The 24,157-nt window shown below is 43.1% G+C and overlaps 1 protein-coding gene across 1 annotated transcript in view; it reads left to right on the top strand.

The window, feature by feature from the left end:
- Positions 1–22,633, top strand: part of SERINC5 (serine incorporator 5) — an 85,599-nt gene extending 62,966 nt beyond the window's left edge. The window contains exons 6-12 of the mRNA XM_059060670.2: positions 1,109–1,320; positions 2,891–2,986; positions 5,435–5,561; positions 12,047–12,113; positions 15,028–15,067; positions 15,737–15,881; positions 18,009–22,633. Coding sequence (XP_058916653.1) covers positions 1,109–1,320; positions 2,891–2,986; positions 5,435–5,561; positions 12,047–12,113; positions 15,028–15,067; positions 15,737–15,881; positions 18,009–18,156 — 835 coding nt within the window. The 3' untranslated portion in view covers positions 18,157–22,633. The remainder of the gene's footprint in view (positions 1–1,108; positions 1,321–2,890; positions 2,987–5,434; positions 5,562–12,046; positions 12,114–15,027; positions 15,068–15,736; positions 15,882–18,008) is intronic.
- The last annotated feature ends 1,524 nt before the right edge of the window (positions 22,634–24,157 follow it).

The following is a 24,157-nucleotide window of genomic DNA, read 5'->3' as shown; positions in this document are numbered from 1 at the left end:
GGCGCAGTGGTTGAGAGTCCGCCTGCTGATGCAGGGGACGCGGGTTCGTGCCCCTGTCCGGGAAGATCCCACATGCCGTGGAGCAGCTGGGCCTGTGAGCCATGGCCGCTGAGCCTGTGCGTCCGGAGCCTGTGCTCCACAACGGGAGAGGCCACAACAGTGAGAGGCCCACGTACCGCAAAAAAAAAAAAAAAAAAAAAGCACTCTTTTCTTTGTTCTCAACAGTTTCTGTAGACTGTTAAATCACTACTTATTTCTCCCATCCCTTTATTAATGTTTATATAAACCAGAGAGCACATTAACCTCCTCTTTTAGATTCTTTATTGTGAATCCCATTAAAATTTTTACTCTTTTCCCAGCTGATTTTATTCTCCCTTTTTTTTTTGGCCATGCTACGTGGCTTGCAGGATCTTAGTTCCCCAACCAGGAATTGAACCTGGGCCCCTGGCAGTGAGAGCACTGAGTCCTAACCACTGGACCCCCAGGGAATTCCTGTCTTCACTTTTTCTAATGTCAGACTTCTCCTTAATCATACCTGGCATTGTTTGGGAGAAGCAGTACTAGTACAGATTCTCCTTTTCAGTGCAGGGACAGAAGAGCTGAGATCAGCCAGTCTTTCTCCGGGTGAAGTCCATTTGCTTCTCTCTCCCTCCAGAGAAGACAAGCGCCAGCAGGAGGTGGTGGCAGCACTTGGCGTAGGAGGCCCGGCACCTCCAGGCTCTGTGTTTATGGGGGAAACCCAAACTCCAGCAGAGAGCCACTTTTTAATACCGCCAAAACCTGCCCCAGGGTAACTGACATCCAGAATGGGGAAGCTAGAATCAAGTCTGTGGTATATTCATTTTAGTTGATGAATACACTTGAGTCAAGACGGAATTTTTTCAGTGTTTAGAAAAAAATTCTAGGCTTGAGCCAAGAAGTTTTTGCATATTTACCTGTACCTTCTAGCTTCTAGTCAGTAAAATGATAGGCCTTCTGGATAACTCATTACTATGGGCTGGGGCCTGATAGCATTAGTGAATAATGCCTGAGGGATGATAGATGCTGTCGGAGAATCAATTGACCTGTCTTCTCTCCCCTTCCTCTTCTCCACTTCCTGGAGAAACAGGACCGCAGGCACAGCTAGCAACAAGCTATGGTACGCCTCTCTGTCCCTGGTGACTCTCATCATGTACTCCATCGCCACGGGAGGCTTGATTTTGATGGCAGTGTTTTATACACAGAAAGATGGTTGTGTGGAAAATAAAATTCTTCTGGGGGTAAACGGAGGCCTGTGTCTGCTTATATCAGTGGTAGCCATCTCACCCTGTGTCCAAAATCGTAAGCACAGTTTTTTTCCATTCTTCCTTATTCATATTATAAATGTCTTTGAGCAACACCCCTCCCTTTTTGGAAGTTATGGTCATTCCTTAATTTACCATGGGTGGGTCAGCAATAGGAAAGGTGGGACCCCAGTGTCCCCTTCGTGCCCCACACTGGGGCGACTGTGATAGTCACGCGTGCCTTGTGTCCAAGATTTGAGTGTAATGAAGCCAATAAATAAGGAGATAGATGTTGCCATTACATAACGTACTACAAGGAGCCTTTCAATGGAAAACACGTTTAGTGGATATTTAGCTCTTCCCTGTGATCTCTGTGTAAAACTTAAATGAGTGAGAAAGCTATGGAAGGAGCTGTTCTGGGGCTCATCTTTCACTTAAGACCCCTGTCGACCACGGCTTGAGGACAGCGTGGTCCCAGAGTCAGGAAGCAGGAAATCCGATCCTGGTTCTGCCAACAGCTAGCTCCGGGAGCTAACCTTTCTCGTATCCCAATCCTTGCATCCTTCCTCTGCAAAGCCAACAGAAACCTGTGAGCCTGACCTTGCTCATGGTTGTTTCAAAGCCAAAAGGAAGAGATGATGGAAGTTCATTATTGAAATTGAGATGGTTATTACGCCTCCAGTTCCTTTAATTGATCAATTAAGAATTTCCTAAAGCATTTGTATTCAGATTAAAATATTCTTTGGGTTAAATGCTACTTTTTGAAACAGTTATAATAGTTTGAAATATTTGATTTAATGCCATTAATTGTTAAGGTGAGTCTTATTCCCATGCCAAAGAGCACATTATAAAAGGGCCTATTTTTTACCTTTATTGGTCATTATAATTTAATAATTATAACTCTGGGAATAAATTTAATCAGAGGGAAGACTGGGTAAAACTAAATCCTTTTATGTCTGCAGGTGTTTGAAAATTTCACCAAAAAAAGGATAAATCCCTTTTATCACATCTTGGTTACTCTCAGCCATCCCAACAGTTTAATTTAAATATTGTAACATTGAAGCCCTTTTCCCAGTGAATGCTCAGTCCCATAGCCTTCTTCTTTGGTTTGGACCAGCTCTGGTATTCCCAAAGGTTTTTTTGTCCTTTGACATATATGAGCTCTCTCCCACTGTCATGGACTGTGAGTGTCTGATGGCCTTGTCGAATCTGGAATCCAGGCCCTCCCTATAAAATGCATCATTTACCCCACTAAGCTATGTGATCTCGCAAATAACGGTGGTAAATTTTCTTTGGAGGTTTTGTGATTTAAGACCTAATGCTATGAACCTCAGGGAGACCAGGCAATGTTTCAGTACAGCTGTAGTTACTATCAAAATAGGGTGTTGGGAGAGAACTCGGCAGAACTTGTCGTCTCTAAAACAACAGTTAGGTTCAGTGTATCACTCCCCGCCCCGCCCCCTCCCCAAATGTTTTGGTGTCATCTGAGAAACACATTATGTACATCCTCTTACCTTGAAGGGTGGGGCTCCAAGTTGGAGGGATATCATTCGGGGGAGACCTTTTTTTTTAAGGCACATATGCTTTCTCATCATTGATTTAAAACACTGTCTCTTCTCATTCTCCAGGACAGCCGCACTCTGGGTTACTGCAGTCGGGTCTCATCAGCTGCTACGTCACGTATCTCACGTTCTCAGCTCTGTCCAGCAAACCTGTAGAAGTAGGTAAGCCGGCTTGTTAGGGAGCCTGTGCTTGCAGGATGAATATTGTCATTTGTGGAGTGAGCGCTATGTCTCTGTGAGCTATCGTTTAAGTATCAGGGATACGACACATCAAAATAGAGAGATGATCTAGACTTCTTCATTAAATGAGGTCCTCACCATGGGATATGAACATGAAACTTCCTTCTCCTGAGTCTTCCTGCTGTTTAGAAAAGACATGAACTAAGGAGGGCTCTTGAGTTTGCTTTGAGGCCTAATCTGCATTTTCCTGCTCAGAAATACTCAGATGTTCAAGAAATAATCAAAAATATTCAAGAAAAAATTTTTTGCTCTATTTTTAAATTATTTTTAGATAGTTATTAATTTTCTTTAGGTGATCATTTCTCTGACTGTAACAGAGAGTAGAAAGAGCTTGGGAGTGGTTCTGCCACTTAAGTAACTTGTATAAAGTCACTTTTCTCTCCCTAGATATCTTGCCTTTAAAATAAGATTTTGTTGTTGTTGTTGTTGCATCTGGTCTTTGTTGCTGCGCACAGGCTTTCTCTAGTTGCGGGAGCGGGGACTACTCTTTGTTGTGGTGCGTGGGCTTCTCATTGTGGTGGCTTCTCTTGTTGCGGAGCACGGGCTCTAGGCGCACAGGCTTCAGTAGTTCTGGCTCGTGGTCTGTAGAGCACAGGCTCAGTAGTTGCGGCGCACGGGCTTAGTTGCTCCGTGGCATGTGGGATCTTCCTGGACCAGGGCTCGATCCTGTGTTCCCTGAATTAGCAGGTGGATTCTTAACCACTGCGCCACCAGGGAAACCCCTAAAATAAGAATTTTAATTATTATCTTAAGAAGATAATTAAATAAAATTCTTCTTTTATAGGGTGGTTTTTAATAATTCAATGAGTATGTGTGTGTATGTAAGTATAAGTACAGTTCCTGGCATGTAGTAGGTGCTATATAAAGGGTACCTATTATTCTTGTAGAGTAGTTGCAATGAATATTTGAGAACTATAAAAGCACTATTATAAGCTTTCCCAGTAAACGACCAAATTTTCTTGTGTTGATTTCCAAACTCACTATATTTCATCATCTTTATCACTTTTGTGATATATAAATGTGTATATAAATGTATACTCATATACATGTGAGTATGTTTGGGTACATTTTATCTTATATACATCAGGTGAAATACATGTACTCTTTTTTTCTCTAGAATAGAAAATTGAAGTTTTCCTTTTTTAAATTTAGAAAGCAAATGCAAAGATAATTTGAAACTTAGCATATACATGTACTACATATGGGTCTTGCCTTTATAGCTATTTATAGTACAATGCAAATATAATTGTATGTCTTATATTAAGTATAGTCTATCCTGGATATAATTTTTTTTAAATCTCTGTTTTGACTCTAAGTTTATTTAAATCTAGTCTATTTAAGACTTTTATGAGTGTTTTAACTATTTATGTATTAATCTCTGTTTTTAACTTAACGGGGTTTTTGTTTACAACATTTTTCTTTTTAATGGCAGGTATCACTTAAATACAGAAAAAAACTTTTATTTTTAATTTTGGGTGGTACTACTTAAATAGCAAAGTTCATATTTTGGTCAGTTTTGTAAAGAAAATTTTCATTGGCCTAAGAATAAAGATTCCTTAAACCACAGCACACAGAGTTAAGTTTACAGTTTCAAGTGGGAGCACCAGTAATAATTTTAGTCCAACTTTAAACTCTTAGAATGTGCATGTTTGTAAAATGGTTTCTAGCCTGTTATTTTATGTTTATGTTCCTTATTTTTGGGCAGAGTTGGCAAACAGACCCAACTTGGGTGTTCAAAATTGAAGACTCTGTGATAGATAAAAAGTAAATGACTAGTGATGGTAATATGATACAAATCTTTGTTATGTAGCCTCTCACAATTTTTTAAAGCTCTAGACCACTTGAGGAGGTTCCCAGGTTACAGCCGTAAGATGTCATGACTGTCCTATTACCAACAGTAAAACGACTTCTCATCTGGGTGGAGGCTGTCGGCCAGATAGCAGTTCCTGCAGGTTCCTGTTTGATGTAATAGTCTCAACACTCCTCCAGGGAGGATAGACATGGAGGATGCTCTCAGTTAGCTGCACACTACCTGCTGCCCAGTCAACTGAAAAATGACCTAAGTTTACTCTTTACCATTGTTTCAATAATACTGAAAAATAGCATGACTCTTAGAAAGTCCTGGGGCTGAAGATCCCTTCAGCACTAAGCTGGAACCCCAGGATCTTCCTCCGAGAGGCTTCCTAGGTGGCAGAGGGTGCTTCACAGTAGTAACAATCTGGTCTGAGTCGAGTGGGACGGTAGAGGAGAAGCTTCCAGTGCTGAGTCTTCACTGTTCTGCGCTGCATGAATTTTCCCAAAGTGAATGTGTCCCTGAGTTACAGTGGGCTTTTCTAATTTGGCTCTGATTCCTTTCCCTTTCTTCACAAGTTCTAGATCAACATGGGAAGAACGTCAGCATCTGTGTGCCTGACTTTGGTCAGGACCTGTACAGAGACAAAAACTTGGTTGCTGGACTGGGTACCACTCTCTTGTGTGCGTGCATCTTGTATTCCTGGTAAGTTTCAGGAGTTACCTGAGGCCATCTTTGCAGACTTTAAAAGTATAAGAGGAGAATTTCAATACGTTCTAGCAGTGTGAGGCAGCCAAACAAATACCATCTGAGGAAGAGGGAAAATGTAGTTCAAAGTAGAAAGGTGGTATTACAGCATGAAATCTAGGTGTTTGGACTTCATTTGCCTAACTTGTATTTCTATGCGGTAAATAAAATAAATATATATGGTACGTTGCAGTCCTTTAATAGAGGGTTGAGTACTACTTGCTAAAGCATTTTTGTAGGGTAAGGGAGCACAAAGTGAGGAAGAGGTGGTATGTGCCAGAATGTTTTGGCAACTTCCTACTCCAGCGGAAATACCATTTGTTCTCTTGTTGATGGAAAGAGGACAAAGTACTCCATACACAGTCATTTTGTGCTTGGTCCAGGAAAGACAGGAAACATCCCTTTTCTTTTATGCTAAAACCCACATTGCTATTAAGGAGGCAAAGTCATTCCTCCAAAAGTAGGTGTGATACATAAACAGACTGTGTTGCAGATGCTTGGGGTGAGGTTTATTCCACCTTCAAAATCTGTAGAAGATACGAGAAGGAGAAAAGTAAAGGGTAGGAATGATAAGTTTCTTACTTCAGGTACATATTTCACTGATGATTAAGCTTCCCTTTGACAGTAACCCTTTCATATTTAGGTTTTACTCCTGTGTTTTACATTTTGTTTGTTATATTTCTTCTTCATTTTTATTAAAAAAATATATATGTGTATATTTATTTATTTATTTTGCTTGTGCCGGGTCTTAGTTGCGGCACACGGGATCTTCGTTGCGGCATGTGGGCTCTTAGTTGTGGCATGCATGCGGGATCTAGTTCCCCCACCAGGGATTGAACCTGGCCCCCATGCATTGAGAGCATGGAGTCTTACCCACCGGACCACCAGGGAAGTCCCTCGTTGGTTATATTTCAGTGTCTAAAAATTTCAGCCAGTCACAGGCACATGGTAATCTTCCTCAGGCCAAAACTGTACCATCCTGGTGGTGGTAGCTTGTATAAATAGAATGTCTCTCTGAGCATGTTGGCTTTTTCTCTTGGAGCTTCTAACACCCCCTAATGCCATAGAGAGGGACCAACAGACATAGACATAGACGATAGACGTAGACAAGAGGACTGAGTTTTATAAAGCACATGTTCACAGTCATGCATCAAGCTTTCAAACGCGTGCAAGCTCTCAGCCTGTCTGTGATGTAGTGACAGCCTCCCATGCTGCAGCAGAAGGGACTGTGGTGACCGGTTTCTGGCCTTGCACCATTATTAATTCCATACTTGCTCACTGATTCAGGCCCTCATCAATGAATGTTTTCAGGAAACCCATAAAGGCCACCCACATTTTAATGCCAATTCTCAGCACTTCCTTTCTTAAGTTTTTCCTTCTTGAGTCTGTTATTGTTGGCCTTTGGGGAGAAGTGTCAGCAACATGGCTAATTTTATGATTTGTCACTCACATTTTTTTCTGTATTGGTATGTAAAAAAATATTGGTAAATCCAGTGAGGAGAAAGTAGGTTACTAAACTGTAAGTGTAGAATATTCCATTTTAAAAATAAAATATAGTTGTATTTACACATGTAGAAAAACTCCTGGAAGGAGATAAACCAAGCTTGTAAGAGTGGTGGTATTATGGATAACTTTTTTTTCTGTTTTTTTCTAAAACAAAAAAAAAAAATTTTTTTTTTTTTTTTTTTTTTTACAATAAGCTAGTATTTCTTCTGTGCTATCAGAAAAAAAAAGCTGTAAAGATATTGGATTGAATAAAATCATATGTTTTTTGAGTTGCTGAATGCCTAATCCTGCATGATAAAAAATGTTTGTGCCCTTAGATAAAAATAGGGCATAGATTTGCTATAAGCCCATCAATGGAAAAGATGGCAAAAATGCTATTTAATGTGCTGATAGAACTGCCACCAGTGGTGTTGGTTTGTGGTGTGGAATTTCCACCCTGTTGGATTTTCACTGCCACCCTTGAGTGAGAAATGATGAATAAAACATTGCTCCTCTTGGAATTTAGAGGCACTTTAGTGGAGGTTGGTAAAGTCTAATCTGATATTCCCCAAAGATAACAACTTTCAAAGCTGACAGCTGCTGCTTAACATCTGTCTAAATGCCAGTAACAAACGTTTTTGAATGCTGGTAATCAAACTGCAAAACCATAGCGCACAAATGAACGAGGAGACAGAAAACAGCAGCCACACCGGGTGGAGATGAGAAGTAGCCAGGCAGCTCCAGGGTATTGGTGTAACACACAGCATGAACACATTGCCTGGTGATGGCAGGTGATTCCTCAGGAGTCAGTGAAGTGCTGCACACAGTGGGGTGAGGGTGTCTGAGTGACTGATGTTTGCTCTGATTACTCACCACAGCTCCAGGAGGAATGGGCTTTGAGAACTTTATACCAAGCATCTTGGAGCTCAAGGGGTACTGAGTTCAGCCTAGGAGGGCCTTGAACAGGGAGGTGTAAGAGGTGGCCCAGTTAGGAGTGTTTCAAATCTTGACTTTCCTAGACTCAAAGGATTGAGAGGTTGGAAGATACTACAGAAGGAGGCTGCACTGCCTGGGTGAAAACTGTCATTTGAAGATGATTGCAGGAATATCTAGAATTCTCCATAGAATCTGTAGGAAGCCAGAAGATTGGGTGGTGTGTGCATTGAAGGGAGAAGAAATCACCTGTTTTCAATGCAAGTCCAGGATTGCTTGGGATTGGGGTTAACTTTTTTTGGTAAGATCTTAGAGGCTCACTGTGCTATGTTCTCACCCAACTGGAGTCTCCTCACCCCCGACACACTCTCCCTCTCAAACACTTCTTTAGGAGGCTCTCATGATGACCTCCAGTCTCAGTTTCTGGCTGTCTGTCCCAAGTCCTGCTTCTGGGCACTCACTATAAGGATGTTTTTCTCTTGGCTGTCTTAGCTTGGAAGAAGGGCTCAGCCAAAACCCACTCCCCAACTTTCCAACTGAGGCTGCCCTTTCTCCCAAAGCCTCTTCTACCGTACCCAGGCCTTATACTGTAAAGAAATGTCACAGCCCGGACCCTGTCAGGAGTCCCCAGATGGCTCTTTCTATAAGCGGATGCCCTTGTGCCCCCTTAGGCCTGGATCCTTGCTGTCATAGGCCCTGGCCTCCCCCAGCTATTCCTTAAGTCCCTCCTTGGTCTCTAGATTTTGACTGAAATTGTTATTCTGTTGGCTTCAAGTTCACAAACTGTCAGATGAGACAGGATCATGGAGTCGATCAAGTTCAATTCCCTCTTGGGAATTCTCTGGTGGTCCAGTGGTTAGGACTCTGTCCTTTCATTGCCGAGGGCCCGGGTTCCATCCCTGGTTGGGAAGCTAAGATCCCACAAGCTGTGCGCCCCACCCCCCAAAAAACAGAAAAGTTCAATTCCCTCGTTGTACACATAAGGAAAATTGAGATGTGGAGACTGTGCCTATATTTCTCCCCCAGTTCAGGAAACCTTTCCTTACATCTCCTTTGCTGACGTATTGGGAGAGACAGGTTCATAGTCATTTCCCCCCCCGCCCTGGGAAGACTTGGAGTAAGATCCTTCACTTAGGTGGAACAGTCAGCTGGGTGACTTGCATAGTTGCATTATTAGGAGGCATTTGTGCTGTAAAATGTTCCCCGGCTATTTCAGCTTTAGCTATGCTTAAGAGAAAAAAATAACTATTTTTTCAGCTGTCTTAGGAATTTGAGTGCAAAATTGGAAAAACTAAGAATCTTTAATAAAGGTCAAACAACTTGCTAGTTCCAAATGGGACATTTCACAGCACTGTAGCAGACCATAGGGAAATAGGTGCAAGATTGGTAAGATGGCACCGGAGAGATTGGTTTAAATGGAGAAAAGCTGGCAAATCAAGCAGGGTTATCCATTCTTGTGGTGTGTTCTGGACCTACTGCTTTTATTTAAGAAGTGGGGGAGTACCTTTTGGGAATCCTGTTACTCCCTAACCTGCCAGCTAGAAGTCTTCATGTCTCTGCATCAGGAACATGTTGAGGACCCCTTTCCACCCACTCTGGTTTCCACTGGGAATATAATTGAACTTGATTATACCAAGTCTGAGAACAGTCACGGGATCTCTCAAGGGCCCTGTAAGTTTGTCGGGGGCAGAATCTGTGGTCTCCGATAGGAAAGACTGGACGTGTTGTCTAGAGATTTTCTGTTGATCTAGTGGAGTTTGGTCAGTTCCAGAACTGTTGAAGCAGATGTGGAGGGGCACCTGCATTGCAAATCATTCTTCCAATATGGAAGAGATTCTGGGCATGACAGAGGTTGGGAGGGGTTGGGGGTAGCAAGGAGGTGTTTTTTTTTTTTTTTTTTTTTTTTCTTGCAGTTGTCACAACAACTGCAAGATGCCACTGGCTTTGGTGAGTGAGGGCTCGAGATAGTAAACAAATAAGGTGATTAGACCTTCTCTGTCCACTGAAGCATTGTCCCAACCAAATGCTGTCAGGCTCCTCCCACCCCACGGGAAGTACTGGGTTAAAGTCACTCAGGCCTTAACCCTGGAAGGGAAGAGGTTATGGATAATCCGGGAATTGTTGTCTTGTGCCGACCAGATGGGTCTTAGTAATAGCCAGAGTGCAGACAATAAGAATTTCCTAGGCTTTTAAAGAGTTTGTAAAAACAATATTTTCTCAGTAATTTTAAGAAGAGTGTTTTGTGGGTAAAGGCCATGACTGAATAAAGACCTTATTTTACGGTAACATCTACTTATAGAAGTCACATGTCACTAATGATGAACTGATTATAGGTATTTTTAGAAGAGCAAAAGCTTCCCCTTTTAAAGTGCTCTCTGATGATGGAAGCAAAGTGGCAGAGGTACCAGGATCAAAAGCTTTGCTTTTCTGAAACCATTTTATTCCCAAGAATTTATGAAATGGAATATTTATTTGAACTTTTTTAAAGAATAAATATCATCTTTCAGATGAAAATTCCAGATATTGATCTCTTCCTAAAGTTGAGTTACATTTTCCTCCATGGAAATGATATACTGTATTAAATCATAATTCATATGCACAAAATGTAGCATGCCCTTGAGTGCAGGAGCAAGGTGTGTGTGTTTCTTGGGTGCACAGCCATTGGGAATTGTTTCTATCATTCCTCAGACCAGGCTCAAAGTCAGGAAGTGGGAGTGGAGTGGACCTCCATTAACATCCATCTGTTCATAGCAGAAGTGAAAGTGATGCTATTGGACTTGAGTGGACCACAAAAGAAGCAATGCTCTTGGGTCCCAGAGGACCTTTTTATGAGGACAACTTTTTATTGTTTATTTGCATCTCATTGATCTCTTCTCTCCTTGGGAAAGAGGATGAGAATGAGCAGAGAAGGCAGTGCTGTGTCGTGCAGTTTATTTGGTTGAAATGAGTCTGCTAATTCCTGCCTCTCCACTAGCCCCCCACCCCCAGGCTAGTGCATTTGCTGCAGGAGGGCAGGGATTGTTGTGTATTTCACTGAGTCCCCAGTGCTTAGAACAGGGCCTGGCACATGGCACACCCACCTTCGGTAAATATTTGCTAAATCAGTCTGTAAAGATTACTCATATATATTGAATATTTTTCTATTTGCTTAAAATGGTCCTTTTTCCCCCCCCCAGGAAAAATAAATACCTTTTTTTAAAACCCCTGTAAGCCAGATTTTATAACATTTTACCTCTCTAGGCATGGGGAGAGTGGCAGGAAGATTTTTTTTTTAATCACTCTGATAACTACTCTGTGCTGAATTTCCCAACAGAAAACCTTGTTCTGCCAAAGGCTGATTATCACAGAAAATAGTGATGACCTTTGCTTTTCATGCCTTTGCGTTTTGTTGCCATGTCTGGCTTCTTTCATTGCTTTTGATCCCTTCTAAGTGAGAGTATTCAAAGGGAGGGGAAAGATAAAAGTGAAATCTGAAAATTATTTTGGCATTTGAGGGAGGAGAAGCAGAAACCAACAGTGAAAACCAAGATAATAGGATCAAAAAATGACTTATTTTTTTTTAACCTATAAACTTCTCTTTGCATAAAATGATCTCATGCAACATGGGAAAAAAACATCAGCCATCAAACAGGTCAGGCAATTTTGGAATAAAGTGGGATGTTAAAATAGACAACTTTTTTTTTTTTTTTTTTTTTTTTGTGGTACGCGGGCCTCTCGCTGTTGTGGCCTCTCCCATTGCGGAGCACAGGCTCCGGATGCGCAGGCTCAGTGGCCATGGCTCATGGGCCCAGCCGCTCCGCGGCATGTGGGATCTTCCCGGACTGGGGCACGAACCCGTGTCCCCTGCATCGGCAGGCGGATTCTCAACCACTGCGCCACCAGGGAAGCCCAGACAACTTTTATTTAAGCAGAACTGTAGGTTAAGAGTGAGCCTCTCACTAGAGCCTCTGCCAGGAGGCTCTGCCCTCCTTCTATGTGATAAAACACGTTAATAGGCTTTGCTGACCTTTTTGTTTATCTCTTAGTTTGACATCGACGACCAGATCAAGTTCCGATGCTCTGCAGGGCCGATACGCAGCTCCTGAACTGGAAGTAAGTTCAGTTCCTTTTCTTGCCCTACTTCATCTCAGAAGACCCATTTTTCAGAAGGCTTTTTATGTGTTTATTTGCATCTTTAGTGATCTTCATTCCATGATCCCATTTTTCTCCTCAGGAAGGAATACAGTTTTTGGACAGGAAAAGAAATGTCCTGAATATACTACAGGATTAAAATAAGTCCTTGATTTTCCTCCAACAAATTTGGCCTCTGGTGTGGCATTCGGCCTCCCCACTCCCACCAGAGGCCTGGGTAGCTCGTTGGGCTGCTCTTTGCTCGTTTCCTCTGTTGTAACAGAATGTGTGCAGGTTGTCTTAACTTCTAGCCCATTCCCCTCGTCTTTACCTGTCTGCGCTCTCCGTACACGGCACGGCCATGAGGTCATACGGTAGCTGTGGGAAGGAGAAGGGGAGGAACGTGCCTGCGCTCTGTGCCGTCCTGCCGGGCACTGTCTGTATGTGAGCTTGTTAACTGCAGCAGCTCCAGTAGGTGGGCGTCTCATGGGGTGAAGAATGGTGAACAGTCGGTGTCTGAAGAACCAGGCTGGTCAACAGATGCCTGTCGGTCAGCAGAATGTCATTTTCTTTCTTGTGCAAACGTCTTTTTTCTGGGGCCCTCAGTGGAACATCCACCAAGGTCACAAAAGGTCTAATCAGATGGAGGCAGCCAGGAAGAGACTCAGCCCTGACCCCAAGAATGGAACGAACAGGAGGTTCCGATGATGGCTAAGACTAGCTGTGTTCTAAGTGCTACATCTGTGACTTCATTTAATCTTCAAAGAAACCCACGGAGGGTTTTATCTCCAATTCACAGAAGGGGGGAAAACAGAAAAGTTAAGTCCTTGAAACTTTTGCTTTGCCAGCATGTAAACCATGCCCTCTGGTTCCAGAGTCTGTGCTGTGTTCCTAACCAACACTGCCCGAGATTCAGCTGCCCTCTGCGGGCCCCTGCCACCGATCCTGCCTGGCGTCTGACCCCTGGCTGCATGGAGGAAGAGCCCTGGTGTCTGTCCAGATATGGGCATTTTGTTCTGCAGTGGGTCTCTGGGGATGGTCCTTCCCGCACCTGACCTGGAGATAGTGGACCATTATGAGAGCTTGTCAGTCTGCCAGTATCATTCACAAGCTCTTTCTGTCACTTGAAGAAGGAGAAAACTGTGCTGAGTTTGAATGGATTACTGCCTATTCTTCAGAAGAGAATGGCCTCTAGAAGGCAAGTGGTCGTTCACACCACTGACTGGGTCACCCCTGCTGAGGTTGGACCGCTCTGGCTTCAATATCCCCATTGTGTACACAGTTAAAGTGCAAAGAACAGCAAGTCTCCGAGTTAGATTTAAGAGAGGATGTTTTTCTTCTCATTCCAAGGAGAGAGCCCCAGCGTTTCCCTCTGAACTGGAGAGCACACAGGATGGAAATTGGTTTGCTAACTCCTTGCCTCACATTTCACAGGATATACCTTTGAAAGAGAGAGTTAGTCATTTCTTGTTGTAACTTAAGCTTCAAAAGAACTGGGACCCCAGCATACCATGTCTTGGCCCTATTGAATGAATTAGTGAATCTTAGACTGTATCACTTGATCCAAGATTCTGTCAAGGCCAATCCCTCTATGACAAGTTTCCTTGATGCACGAAGGAAAAAGGGCTTGGCTTTGAGATGTATAAATGGGGCGAAGGCTCAAGCTCCCACGTCCTTGCCCCTGGCTCTCTGTTCTTTGTCGTGAAACTGTTGTTAGCCAGAAGGTGCTGAGGACCCAGCCTTCCCAGACTGTCTTGGCATGTGTAGCATTTCTTATTCTTTCCAGAGTACTTCTGGAATCATGTAGTAATTTTTCATAACCAGATTTTTAAAAAATTGTTTATTGTTTTGAGTAGGTCAGAAACATGGCATGACATTTAGAAGGAACCAAGGACTGTTAAAGGAAAGCATTCCATCCATCACTGTCCCCAGCACCCCTGCCCCCATGAGGCAGCCAGCTCAGAGCCCGATTTTAATAGGAAATGTGGGTAGGCCTCCTGGCCCCAGATCCCTTAGTTTTACCCTTTCTGAGTCTGTCAGCCTCACCATCTCCTAGATACCACATGCTGCCTATTGGGGTTCACTGCGTTCCTCTCCCAGGTCTGTCACTAACCTAATTTTGTGACTTCAGGCCAGTCATTCAGCCTGCGTGACCCCAGTTTCCTCACGTGTAAACAGGATAATGATCCCAGCTCCAGGCGCTGAGGAGGATTTCATCAAGTAGCAAGTAGAGCAAAGCACCAGGAGTGAGCTCCATGAGTGTGGCGACCTTGTCTCACTCACTTTGTGTTCCAGGTTGAGTTTTCCAGAAGCAGCCACTGAGGCAGAGCCTGATGTGCAGGATGTTTATTAGGGATCAACACACGTGGAAGGAGGGAAGGGGGCAGCATGGGGCAGAGGGTGAAGTTGAAGGGCACTGCAGGCTGGACAAGAGCCACTGCTCACCCCCCGGGCACTCGGAGCAGATACACGACCCATCAGAGCTGAGCCCCAGGGGTCAGTAGCTGCGCCTTTACAGCCCTGCCTTGAGCGGTCATTCTGTGTGGGTTGCCCAGGATCGGCTCCCCCGAGGGTGGGGCAACCCACAGCTGGGGCAAAGCCTGGAGCTGCCTTCTAGAGCCTCGCAGTAGCTGAGCAAGCACTAAAGGAGCACCTTGGAACGGGATCTGGGTGGCTCACCTCCATGTCCTTATTTCCTGTCACTAGCCCCCAGAGCGTCTTGGAAGAACAGACACGTAGTCAGAACCTTTCGAAGGAGTGAAGCGTGCAGTTCAGGGCTTGGGATATAGTTCAGATGGAGAAGGTTTGGCACATAGGTGGCCTTTAGTTCTTAACCAATGTGGAGATAGAAAAGCGGAAAGCAAGCCGCCTGACTTCGTTGGTTTTGCCCTTGCAGGTAGCCCGTTGTTGTTTTTGCTTCGCCTCTGGTGGAGAGGGTAAGTAGACAGCTTTCCTTCTGTGCTCCGTGTGGCCCTGCAGACCTGTAGCTCTAGTCTGTAGGCATTTGGGATTAAGGCACAAATAACTTGAGTGGTAAGAGGAAATTTTTATTCCAGAGCTGGTTTATTGTTATGTGTTACACTTTACACATTCTTCCCAAAGGGTTGCTGGGATTTGTTTGTGTTGATATTCTGGCAGGCAAAGAACAGTGTATATTTTGGGTCATATTTATATACGTTACATTACCCAGTGAGATTTCAAGGAGCAGGAAGTGCATTTTTTAAAGGAAAGATAATTTGGAAAATTTCTTTCGTTCAGCTTACTTTTCTTCTTGAATTAGAGCATCTCAGGGGCTTGAGAACTCCTGCTCTGCCCTCTCATTTTCTTCCGAGCTTATAATACGTTTTGTGTGTTTAAGGGCTCTCTTCTGTTAAAATAAATGTGACTGACATTAGGTAACTCATCCTGTTATAGAACGTTCTGGGGTGAGGTGGTGGGCGTTTGGGGCTTATGGCATAGATGAAATTGCCTGAGGGTACAAATGATTTTTGACAGCTTTTCTACTCAGCAGCCCCTGGGATGGTAATTAGCGAGTGTGGCTTTGCAAAAATGGTAAACATGCATGTGTTGACTCATTGGGCTTGTGCTCGCTTTGTGGTTCACAGGCACAGAAGAGCCGCAGAATGTGAAAGAGGGCCCGAGGGTCATTTATGATGAGAAGAGAAGCACTGTCTACAGCTATGCCTATTTCCACTTCGTATTCTTCTTGGCTTCCCTCTATGTGATGATGACCGTCACCAACTGGTTCAAGTGAGTGGCCCCATTGTCTTAGATGTTTTAGAAGTTGTTAAAAAAAAGTCTTTGAAAAAATCCTATTCTTTGTGGCCCGAAGATCGGATCTCTTGGAGTCAACTAGCCTCTTCTCCAAGTGCTGCTGTACTCATCTTCACAGAAACAGTCCGCATTCCCTGACAGCCTGTCAGCATGCTTTTTAAAAAATATATTTATTCATTTATTTGGCTGCGCCAGGTCTTAGTTGCGGGATCTTTCCGTTGCAGCACGCGGGATCTTGTTCCCTGACCAGGGATCAAACCCGGGCCCCCTGCATGGGGAGTGTGGAGTCTTAACCACTGGACCACCAGGGAAGTCCCTCTGTTGGCATGCTTTTAAGCCTGGCAATTGGTGATACTTACTGCAGCTTTAAGAAAGTGGGAGGTTAATGGCTTGTGGGCAGTCTTGAGAGCATAGCAACAGTGAGGAGGAAGAACATGGAATTCTGCCTTTAAGAAAGAGAAGATACTCTTTTTTTCTACTTTGTACTTTGTCGTTTTTTTTTTTTTTTACACTTTCATTACAAATGTTTGAAACATCTTTAAAAAACTAACATATGGACTACCCTGGTGATCCCGTAGTGAAGACTCCCTGCTTCCACAGCAGGGGGTGTGGGTTTGCCAGCGTGGCATAGCCAAAAAAAAAACAAAAAAATTAAGGTGGAAGTGTGAAAAGTAACAATGGACCCCCTCCCCACCCCATAACCACTGCTGACTATATGGTATGTATCCTTTCATTCCTTTTCTGTGCATTTATAAGCCTATATAATTTTTAAAACATAAATGTGATTACACATATTTTCCCCCTTGAGGGTTGTTTATTAACTTACATGATGGGCCTGACTCTCCCTGTCACTACATGGAGATTCTTTTTGATTCCTTTTGGAGATTTCTTTGACTGATCCAAAGTTTCTGTTGCATCATAATTTGTTGTGCCTGAGGATATACCTAAGATAGACATTAGAATAACTTAGGATAGACATTAAGATTCATTGTACAACAAACATGTGAGTGGCTCCTTCATGCCACACTGCTGTGGGTGGTAGGGACTGTATTCTAATAGGGGAGATGGACGGTGATCCACATCAAATACAGCATGTCAAACAGTGATGACTACTGGGGAGAAAAATGAAGAAGAGGAATGAGGAGTACCCAGTGGGGTCGGGGATGCTGGGGGCAGCGGTTTCAAATAGAGGGATGGGGAAGGCTTCCCTGAGGAGATTCTTCCCCAACATCCTGAGGGAGAAGAGGGTGTTAGAGCCTCTAATGCTTCCCAGTGATACCTGGACAGTTCCTGGAAAATTTTGGCTTCGGAAGTTTAAGAAAGGATGGAGGCAGAAAATAACAGATGTCAAGGATGTGGAGAAACTGGAACCCCCTCTCACTCCTGGTAGGTAAAATGGTGCAGCCACTTTGGAAAATAGTTCCTCAAAAATGTTGAACACAGAGTTATTATATGATGCAGCAATTCCACTCCTAAGTATATAACCAAGAAAAAAACCCAAAAACGTATGTCCACGTGAAAACTTGTACACAAATGTTCATAATAGCATCATTCGTAATAGCCGAAAAGTGGAAACAACCAAATGTCCATCAGCTGACAAATGGATAAACAAAAGGTGCTGTATCCACGCAATGGGATATTCCTCAGCAACAGAAAGGAATAAAATACTGTTACATACTACAACATGGATACACCCTGAAAACAGTATGCTGAGTGAAAAAAGCCAGTCACAAGAGGCCACATGATTCCATGCATGGTGACATGTCCAGAATAGGCAAAGCCATACAGACAGAAAGTGGATAAATGCATGGCAGGGGCTGGGAGGAGGAGGGAAGTGAGAGGGCAGCTGAAGGGTGCAGGGTTTCTTTCTGGGGAGGGTGAGAATGTTCTAAGATTGATTGTGGTGATGGTTACACAAGTCTATGAATATAATAAAAAATGTGTACTTTTAGTGGGTGTGAATTACACCTGAATTGAGTTGCTAAGGAAAAAAGAAAGGCTGGAGGTGGTGGAAGCAGGGAGAGACAGACTTAGTGGAAGAGACCTTCTCACCACCTGTTATTTTCCTGCACCGATCACAACTGAGTTCTCTTGTTTCCGCAGCTATGAAAGTGCCAACATTGAAACCTTCTTCAGCGGGAGCTGGTCCATCTTCTGGGTCAAGATGGCTTCCTGCTGGATATGCGTGCTGTTATACCTGGGAACGCTGGTCGCTCCCCTCTGTCGACCCTCTCCGCACTTCTCCGTGTGAGGATCTGAGCGATCTCTTTGGTTCTGCAGGCTGGAAGTGACGTCCTTTGAACAAATGTACCAGGAGTCTGAGCAGTGACTGGTACTTTGTGACAAGCTGGCATTCCCCTGGCTGGCTTGAGTGGGTCTAAAAAAACTTACAGGGGGAAAAAAAAAAATCACCTGCTTAGCTTTTTTAATTCTGAAATTTGAAAAGAAGCTACCAGTTTGTTCCCCCCAAATTGAAAATTTCACCCGAGTTGATCCTGAGTGATATATTTTGTATGTGTCTTACCCCTAAAAACTGGGATAGTAGTTAGGCTAGTATTTTCCTTCTGCATGTTTTTACCAAAACAGAGTTTGGGGCATGACATTTTATCACAGGGAGAAAAGCTTACCTTGTGTGGCCTATTATTCCTATCCTTGAAATAGAAAGACATGACAGAATCTGGAGCCCTAAGCTCCTGACAGAATGCAGACCCCCTCCCACACCTCGGCCTGCAGGACCCCTGCTTGTGGTTCCCTGGTATTTATTGGCTACAAGAGGAAGCATCTGCTTTTAACTCCACCCTTGTGCTGTTTCCTCCCAGCCCCCAAACGTTTCCCTTTGAAGTTGTGATGCTGGGAATCACAGACTTCACTCTGTCCTTGCCCTTCCCAGAGCTCCCCTCATCCTTTCTGGGTTCAACATCTTTGTTATAATGTGAAAAAGCACAATTTGCCATCACCACCCACGTAATCCCCCACCAGATTATCACTACCTGATCTGAGTTACTGCAATAATATGACTCTTACTCGTGGTGTTATTCACATGATTAGAGAACAATATTCGTGTTGTTTTCTTTGCTATAGTTCTTTCTTGTTTGTGGATTGATAGGACCTTACCTGGGAAGTTGCTTCGTGACTGAAGCCTGCTGCACCCCTCTTTGCATTATTAAAGTCAGTCAGTTTCTCTTCCACTTGAGGCCTTTGAAATTGTAAAAGCAAAAGGGCTTTTGTTTTCCAGATCTGTAATGTGACCACACCGTTAATGTCCATTATGATTTTGGGGGTGGATTTGCTGAGGTGAGGATCACAGGCAACACCTCAAACAGGGCTGACCAGGTAAGGCCTCCAGTTATACAAGTTGTAGAAGTGACCAAATATACTTAGAAGGAAAGGTGGGTGGGGAGGTATTTCGCTAAGCCATAAGCAAAAGACGCAGAAATTTCCAGAATACATACTTTTAAGGTGATCCTGAAGAAAGATTTGACTCTAGGCAGCTGCCCAAGAAGACGTCCATTTTCAGTGCTGATGTTCTCAGCCAGGGAAGAGTTTACACAGTGGAAAGTCCATCAGAGACCCTGATGGAGAACGGTGGGCACCCTCCTCTTAGTATTTCATGCAAGATGGAAAGAATCCTCTCAGCACCCGGGCAGAGAGGGTCTGAGAATGAGAAGACTTGGCCTGTGCTTTTTGTGCCCTGCTGTATGCATTGGGTCCCACCTAAGCTGGCCTCCAGTGTGCCAGATGCTGGCCTGGGAAATTAGTCCAGTTCTTCATTTCCACTCACTGCTTTGCCCTCCTTTCAAGAAAATTAGGGGGCGAGGGGTCAAACAATGGATGATTTCCTCCAGGAACTTATTTACAGTGTTGGAGGTTCGCTCATTGTGTGTGTGAGAGCCTTGTTTTGTAAGCTTTATCACGTTTTTTTCCCAGACCAGGAGCTCTTTGAGCTCGGTGGTCCAGAGATCTTCTGTAGGAACAAAATGAATGGCTGCCATGTGTAGCCCGAGGTTAAGCCAGTGGGAGCGTGAGCTCTGTGGGTCGGACAGGAGGAGGGAGTGGGGTTGTGTGTGTCGCAGCATCCTGGCAGAGGCCACCGCAGTGGCTGGTGCAGTGACACGGGCTCTGGGTAAGCCAAAAGGAGAGGCAGCTCAAGAGCCGGGGTGCCGTCGGTGACTGGTTTCATTGTGTCTTCTCCCTGCTGGGGTCTAGTGGCGTCTGGCATCCAGCCGTGTGACTTTAGAACTGGCCCTTCTGGCAGGTCCAGGTCAAGCTGACCGGGCCCTGTGTTCCTTAGCTGGCCTTCATTGGACCCTTCCTGTGCAGAAGGAAGCTCAGGGAGACACAGAGGAAAGGACATTGCCAGTGGCCAGGCCCTCGGAGCTTCCTTCCTTAGCCGCCCAAATTCTCCTACAGCCAACCCCCATTTTCTAGCTGCTTAAGACTTGGTTGGTGCCTAATAATGTTCCTTTCTGAAGGTTGGTCTGACACAAGAAGGAGAGTTGCAGTCACTCTGATTTTTATTCTCAACTGAAAATTTAAGCAAGTTTATCTGAATGATCAAGAGATGTAGGTGTGCTCTGAGGACAGAGGGCATATAAATAAGTTGACTTTAATGATTATTAATTGTAATAAACAATACTCAGGTGATAAGTCAACATTCATGGGTTTAAAAAAACCTACATTTTTGTGCTATTGTGTTTTAAGAAACTGGAAACATTGTGCCAGTTGCTCTGAGTTGCTCTTAAGGATGATGTTTATTTGATAAATTCACTGATAATCTTTTTAAAATAATAGACTTCTGCTTCCTACAACTTTTTATACATGATTTTAAAAGTGCATTCCCAGAAGCTGCTGGTCAGACTCCTTTAGTGATGAAAGCCGAAGATATTTTAAAACTGTATGCTTCCTCTGTGCCGTTCATCCGACGTGGAAATTTTTTCCCCTCTGATTTTCACAAGTACAGACACTTAAGTAGGGGAAGGGATTCTTCTGGGAGTGTTGCAGTGTATGTCTAGATGTGTCACCTGACTGAAGACCGGAGACTTTTTTGTCAAAGGCTTTTGGAAACCCTACTTTGTCCTTACTGGGTTGAATTTTTAAATACTGGTTAGTTGGTTTTGTTTTTGTTCTCACAGTTTCTTGGGAAATGGCTTGAAAGAATTGTTCCAGAGGTCTTTGGAGCACCTTTGTAGAGTAGATGGGCCATGTCCGTGTGGACTGATGGAGGGTGGGGTTATTGGGGATTTGGGGTTCTGGTGCCCATCAGAATGGCCAACAGAGGGGCTCCCGTACCCCATTGTTTATTTCCAGTTGCTCAGCGGTGCCTTCATTATGGATGACCTCTGTGCAGTGCTGATTCCCCCCAAATTGTCACCTTCTGCCTTTTTAAGATTATGTGCTTATTAAATTTTGGCCAGAAGTTTACTACCATTGGTGCTTCCTGTTACCCTGCAAAGGGAATTCCAGAGCCTGTGTGCGTTTAAGCTGCCTAGGCCTTTTTCTCCTTTGACTGCCTTTCTAAAGAGCATCTCATCTTGGTATGTATTCATGTCCTACGCCTCTTGGAAGTGAAAGGCGGTTTTAGTTATAACTAAGAAGGTTGTGACCTTGGGCCAAGACCCCGCGTGTCCGGAGAGCACGCTGAGCCCTCCTTAATCAGGTACAGTGCCAATGCCCCTGGATTCATGGCATTCTCTATAGGGTATTCTCCGTAATTTACTAAATCCCTTTGGCCTTGTTCTTAACTGTGTTTCCTGCCATCTTTAATATATTTGTAAAGCCTGAGACATTTTAATCCAGTTTTGCATTTTAGGCAGAAATGCGTTCTCTAATGTTGGACCTGCTTCGCAGGACACAGATCTTTTGAATTGATGCTAGCCATTCTAAAGACCTCTCGCTCTTTTTTTTCTTTTTTTCCCCCTCTTCCTCAGTAAATCATTTGCAGAGGTGTTCATTTTGTAAGGAGGAAATATTTGGCTTTTACCAAAGAGGTGTTCTTTTTATAAAGGCAAAATCCTTTCAGCAAAAAGTTACTTGGGGAAGGGTGGATTAAGAATGCATTTGTCCACATCCACTTCTGTAGGTGTTTAACCATATTTATGTGAGTAAAATGTTGGAAGAATTCTTTTTTTTTTTTTTTTTTTTTAAAGAAGAATTCTTTAAGGTAATCCTTTATGGTGAAGGATCCTGGGAAATTCTCTCAGGTAAAGAAAGCTTGTAGCAGATGGGTAATATATGTCTTGAGAGCTATTTATAAGAAATTTAAGGATTGTTTTGTTTTCCTTTATTAAAGATTTAAGGTTTTTTTTACTTTGCAAAAAAAAAAAACTACACGAGTTTTATAGTCATAACTTTTTTACTTTTTTTTTTAACTTTTCTGAAATAATTAGATGTAGCCAAATTATGTGGTTATGTTTTGCTATGTTAGATTGAAAATGTAATATGTGTGGTAAATCTACTGTTTGAAATTTATAATGCTCTCAGATATGGTTGGAGTTTTGGTAACTTTTAAAATAGTTATTTTTTTTCCTTTAAGTCACAAAGGCAACTATGGATTTATGTTTGTTTTTTTGGATGCTAATTTTTCTATTAAGTAGCCGAAGTTGACCAGTCTTTTCCTAGGTAGAAAACTCAAAAATTGTTAACTTTAATAAAATTGAAAACTATGTTGTTTTTTCTCCCTTCTGTTGAATGCATTTGTAATTAAAGTCTTCCAGGTACTGTTTTCCAAAGATGTCTTCAGGTGTTAATTCGCGCTCTCTTAAGCTTCAGAGTCTGTTCTGGTTCTAGAGAATGAAAATACAAGCAGGAAAACCCAAGCTTTTTGCCCTCTTTCTCTCTGAAAGCCCCCGCAGCCTGCTTCCTTTTTCTTATTTTTATGATAACGACACTCTGTCTTAAATATGAGAATTAAAGTAAGTCTTTAAACAAGGTAGTGTGAGTTCTCCAACATGGTTCTTCTTTTTCAAGATCTGGCTATTCTAGGTCTTTTGCGTTTCCCTCTGAAGTTTAGAATTAACTTGCCAGTTCCCTCGATTTGGGATGGCATTGAGTCATTAGATCAATTTAGGAAGAATTGACATGATGATAACATTAAGTCTTCTGATGTATGATTGTATCTTTCATTTACATAGGCCTTTTAAAATTTCTTTAGCAGTAGTGAATGATACTTTTGTTTTTATTAAAATATCTTTGTATGGGATTTAACCTTGATACTTCTAAACCTCATTTGTATGTGAGGTTAGTATCCTGATTTTTTTAATAGTATGTGTCGCATAATATAAAATTTACCATCTTAACTGTTTTTTAGTGTGCAGTCAGCAGTGTTAAATACATGTCGACTGGAAAAAAAAAAAAAAGCGCAACGTGAGAGTTGTGAGTTATATTTTATTTGGAGCAAAATGGGGACGATAGCCCAACAGACAGCATTTCAGATAGCTCTGAGGAACTGTTCCGAAGAGGTAGCGGGGAAGGTCAGTATATTAGGAGCAGACATCACCATGAAAGATTTTAGTGCTTTTCTAGATATGAGGAGGTGCAAGAATTGGGCTCAAAATCTTCTCCTGCAAATATCTAACATCTGAAGGCCTGTTCTGCCAGTTTTTCCCCAGAGCACAGAGTGCCTCATTCCTGATCTCCACCCTGAACTCCTTTCAGGGGGTGTTGAAGGTCAGCAGCTTGTGATTTAATCCTTGTAGAGGCACGTGGCAGGTGCCAACCTTGAGTTGGCATACATCTACATTGTTGTGCAGCCAATCTCCAGGATTCTTTTCCTCTGGCAAAGGTCTAACTCTCTACCCATTGAACAGCAACTCTCCATTCCCCTCCCGCCAGCCCCTGGCAGCCACCACCCACCATCCTACTTTCTACCTCTATGAATTTGCCAATCCCCACCCTCCACCACTTCTTCCCACATAAATGCTGACATTGCTCAGGTCTTCTGGCTTTTGTGCTTTGAGGTTCACCACTTTTTGTTGTAAATGTTGTCCATGGGGTTTTTGGTTGTGTTACCCTCTCGCACTGTTTTTGTGTAGGAACTCAGGAAGATCCAAAAGCTATGCTTCTATCATTTCTTCTGTTCACTCTTGAATTGAACCTGCTGCAGTAAAGCTTTCACACACACCTTTTTCAGAAAGTGCTTTTCAAAGTCATTGGTAACCTTCATGTTGCTGAATCCATTGTCCTCATCTTACTTGACCTACCAACACTTGGTAGTATTAACTGTCAACTAAATTACAAACCTTGTTCAGATTTTA

Source organism: Kogia breviceps, chromosome 4 (assembly GCF_026419965.1).
Source record: "Kogia breviceps isolate mKogBre1 chromosome 4, mKogBre1 haplotype 1, whole genome shotgun sequence".
In the NCBI taxonomy this organism is placed as follows: domain Eukaryota; kingdom Metazoa; phylum Chordata; class Mammalia; order Artiodactyla; family Physeteridae; genus Kogia; species Kogia breviceps.
This window is presented reverse-complemented; position numbering and strand designations above follow the sequence as displayed.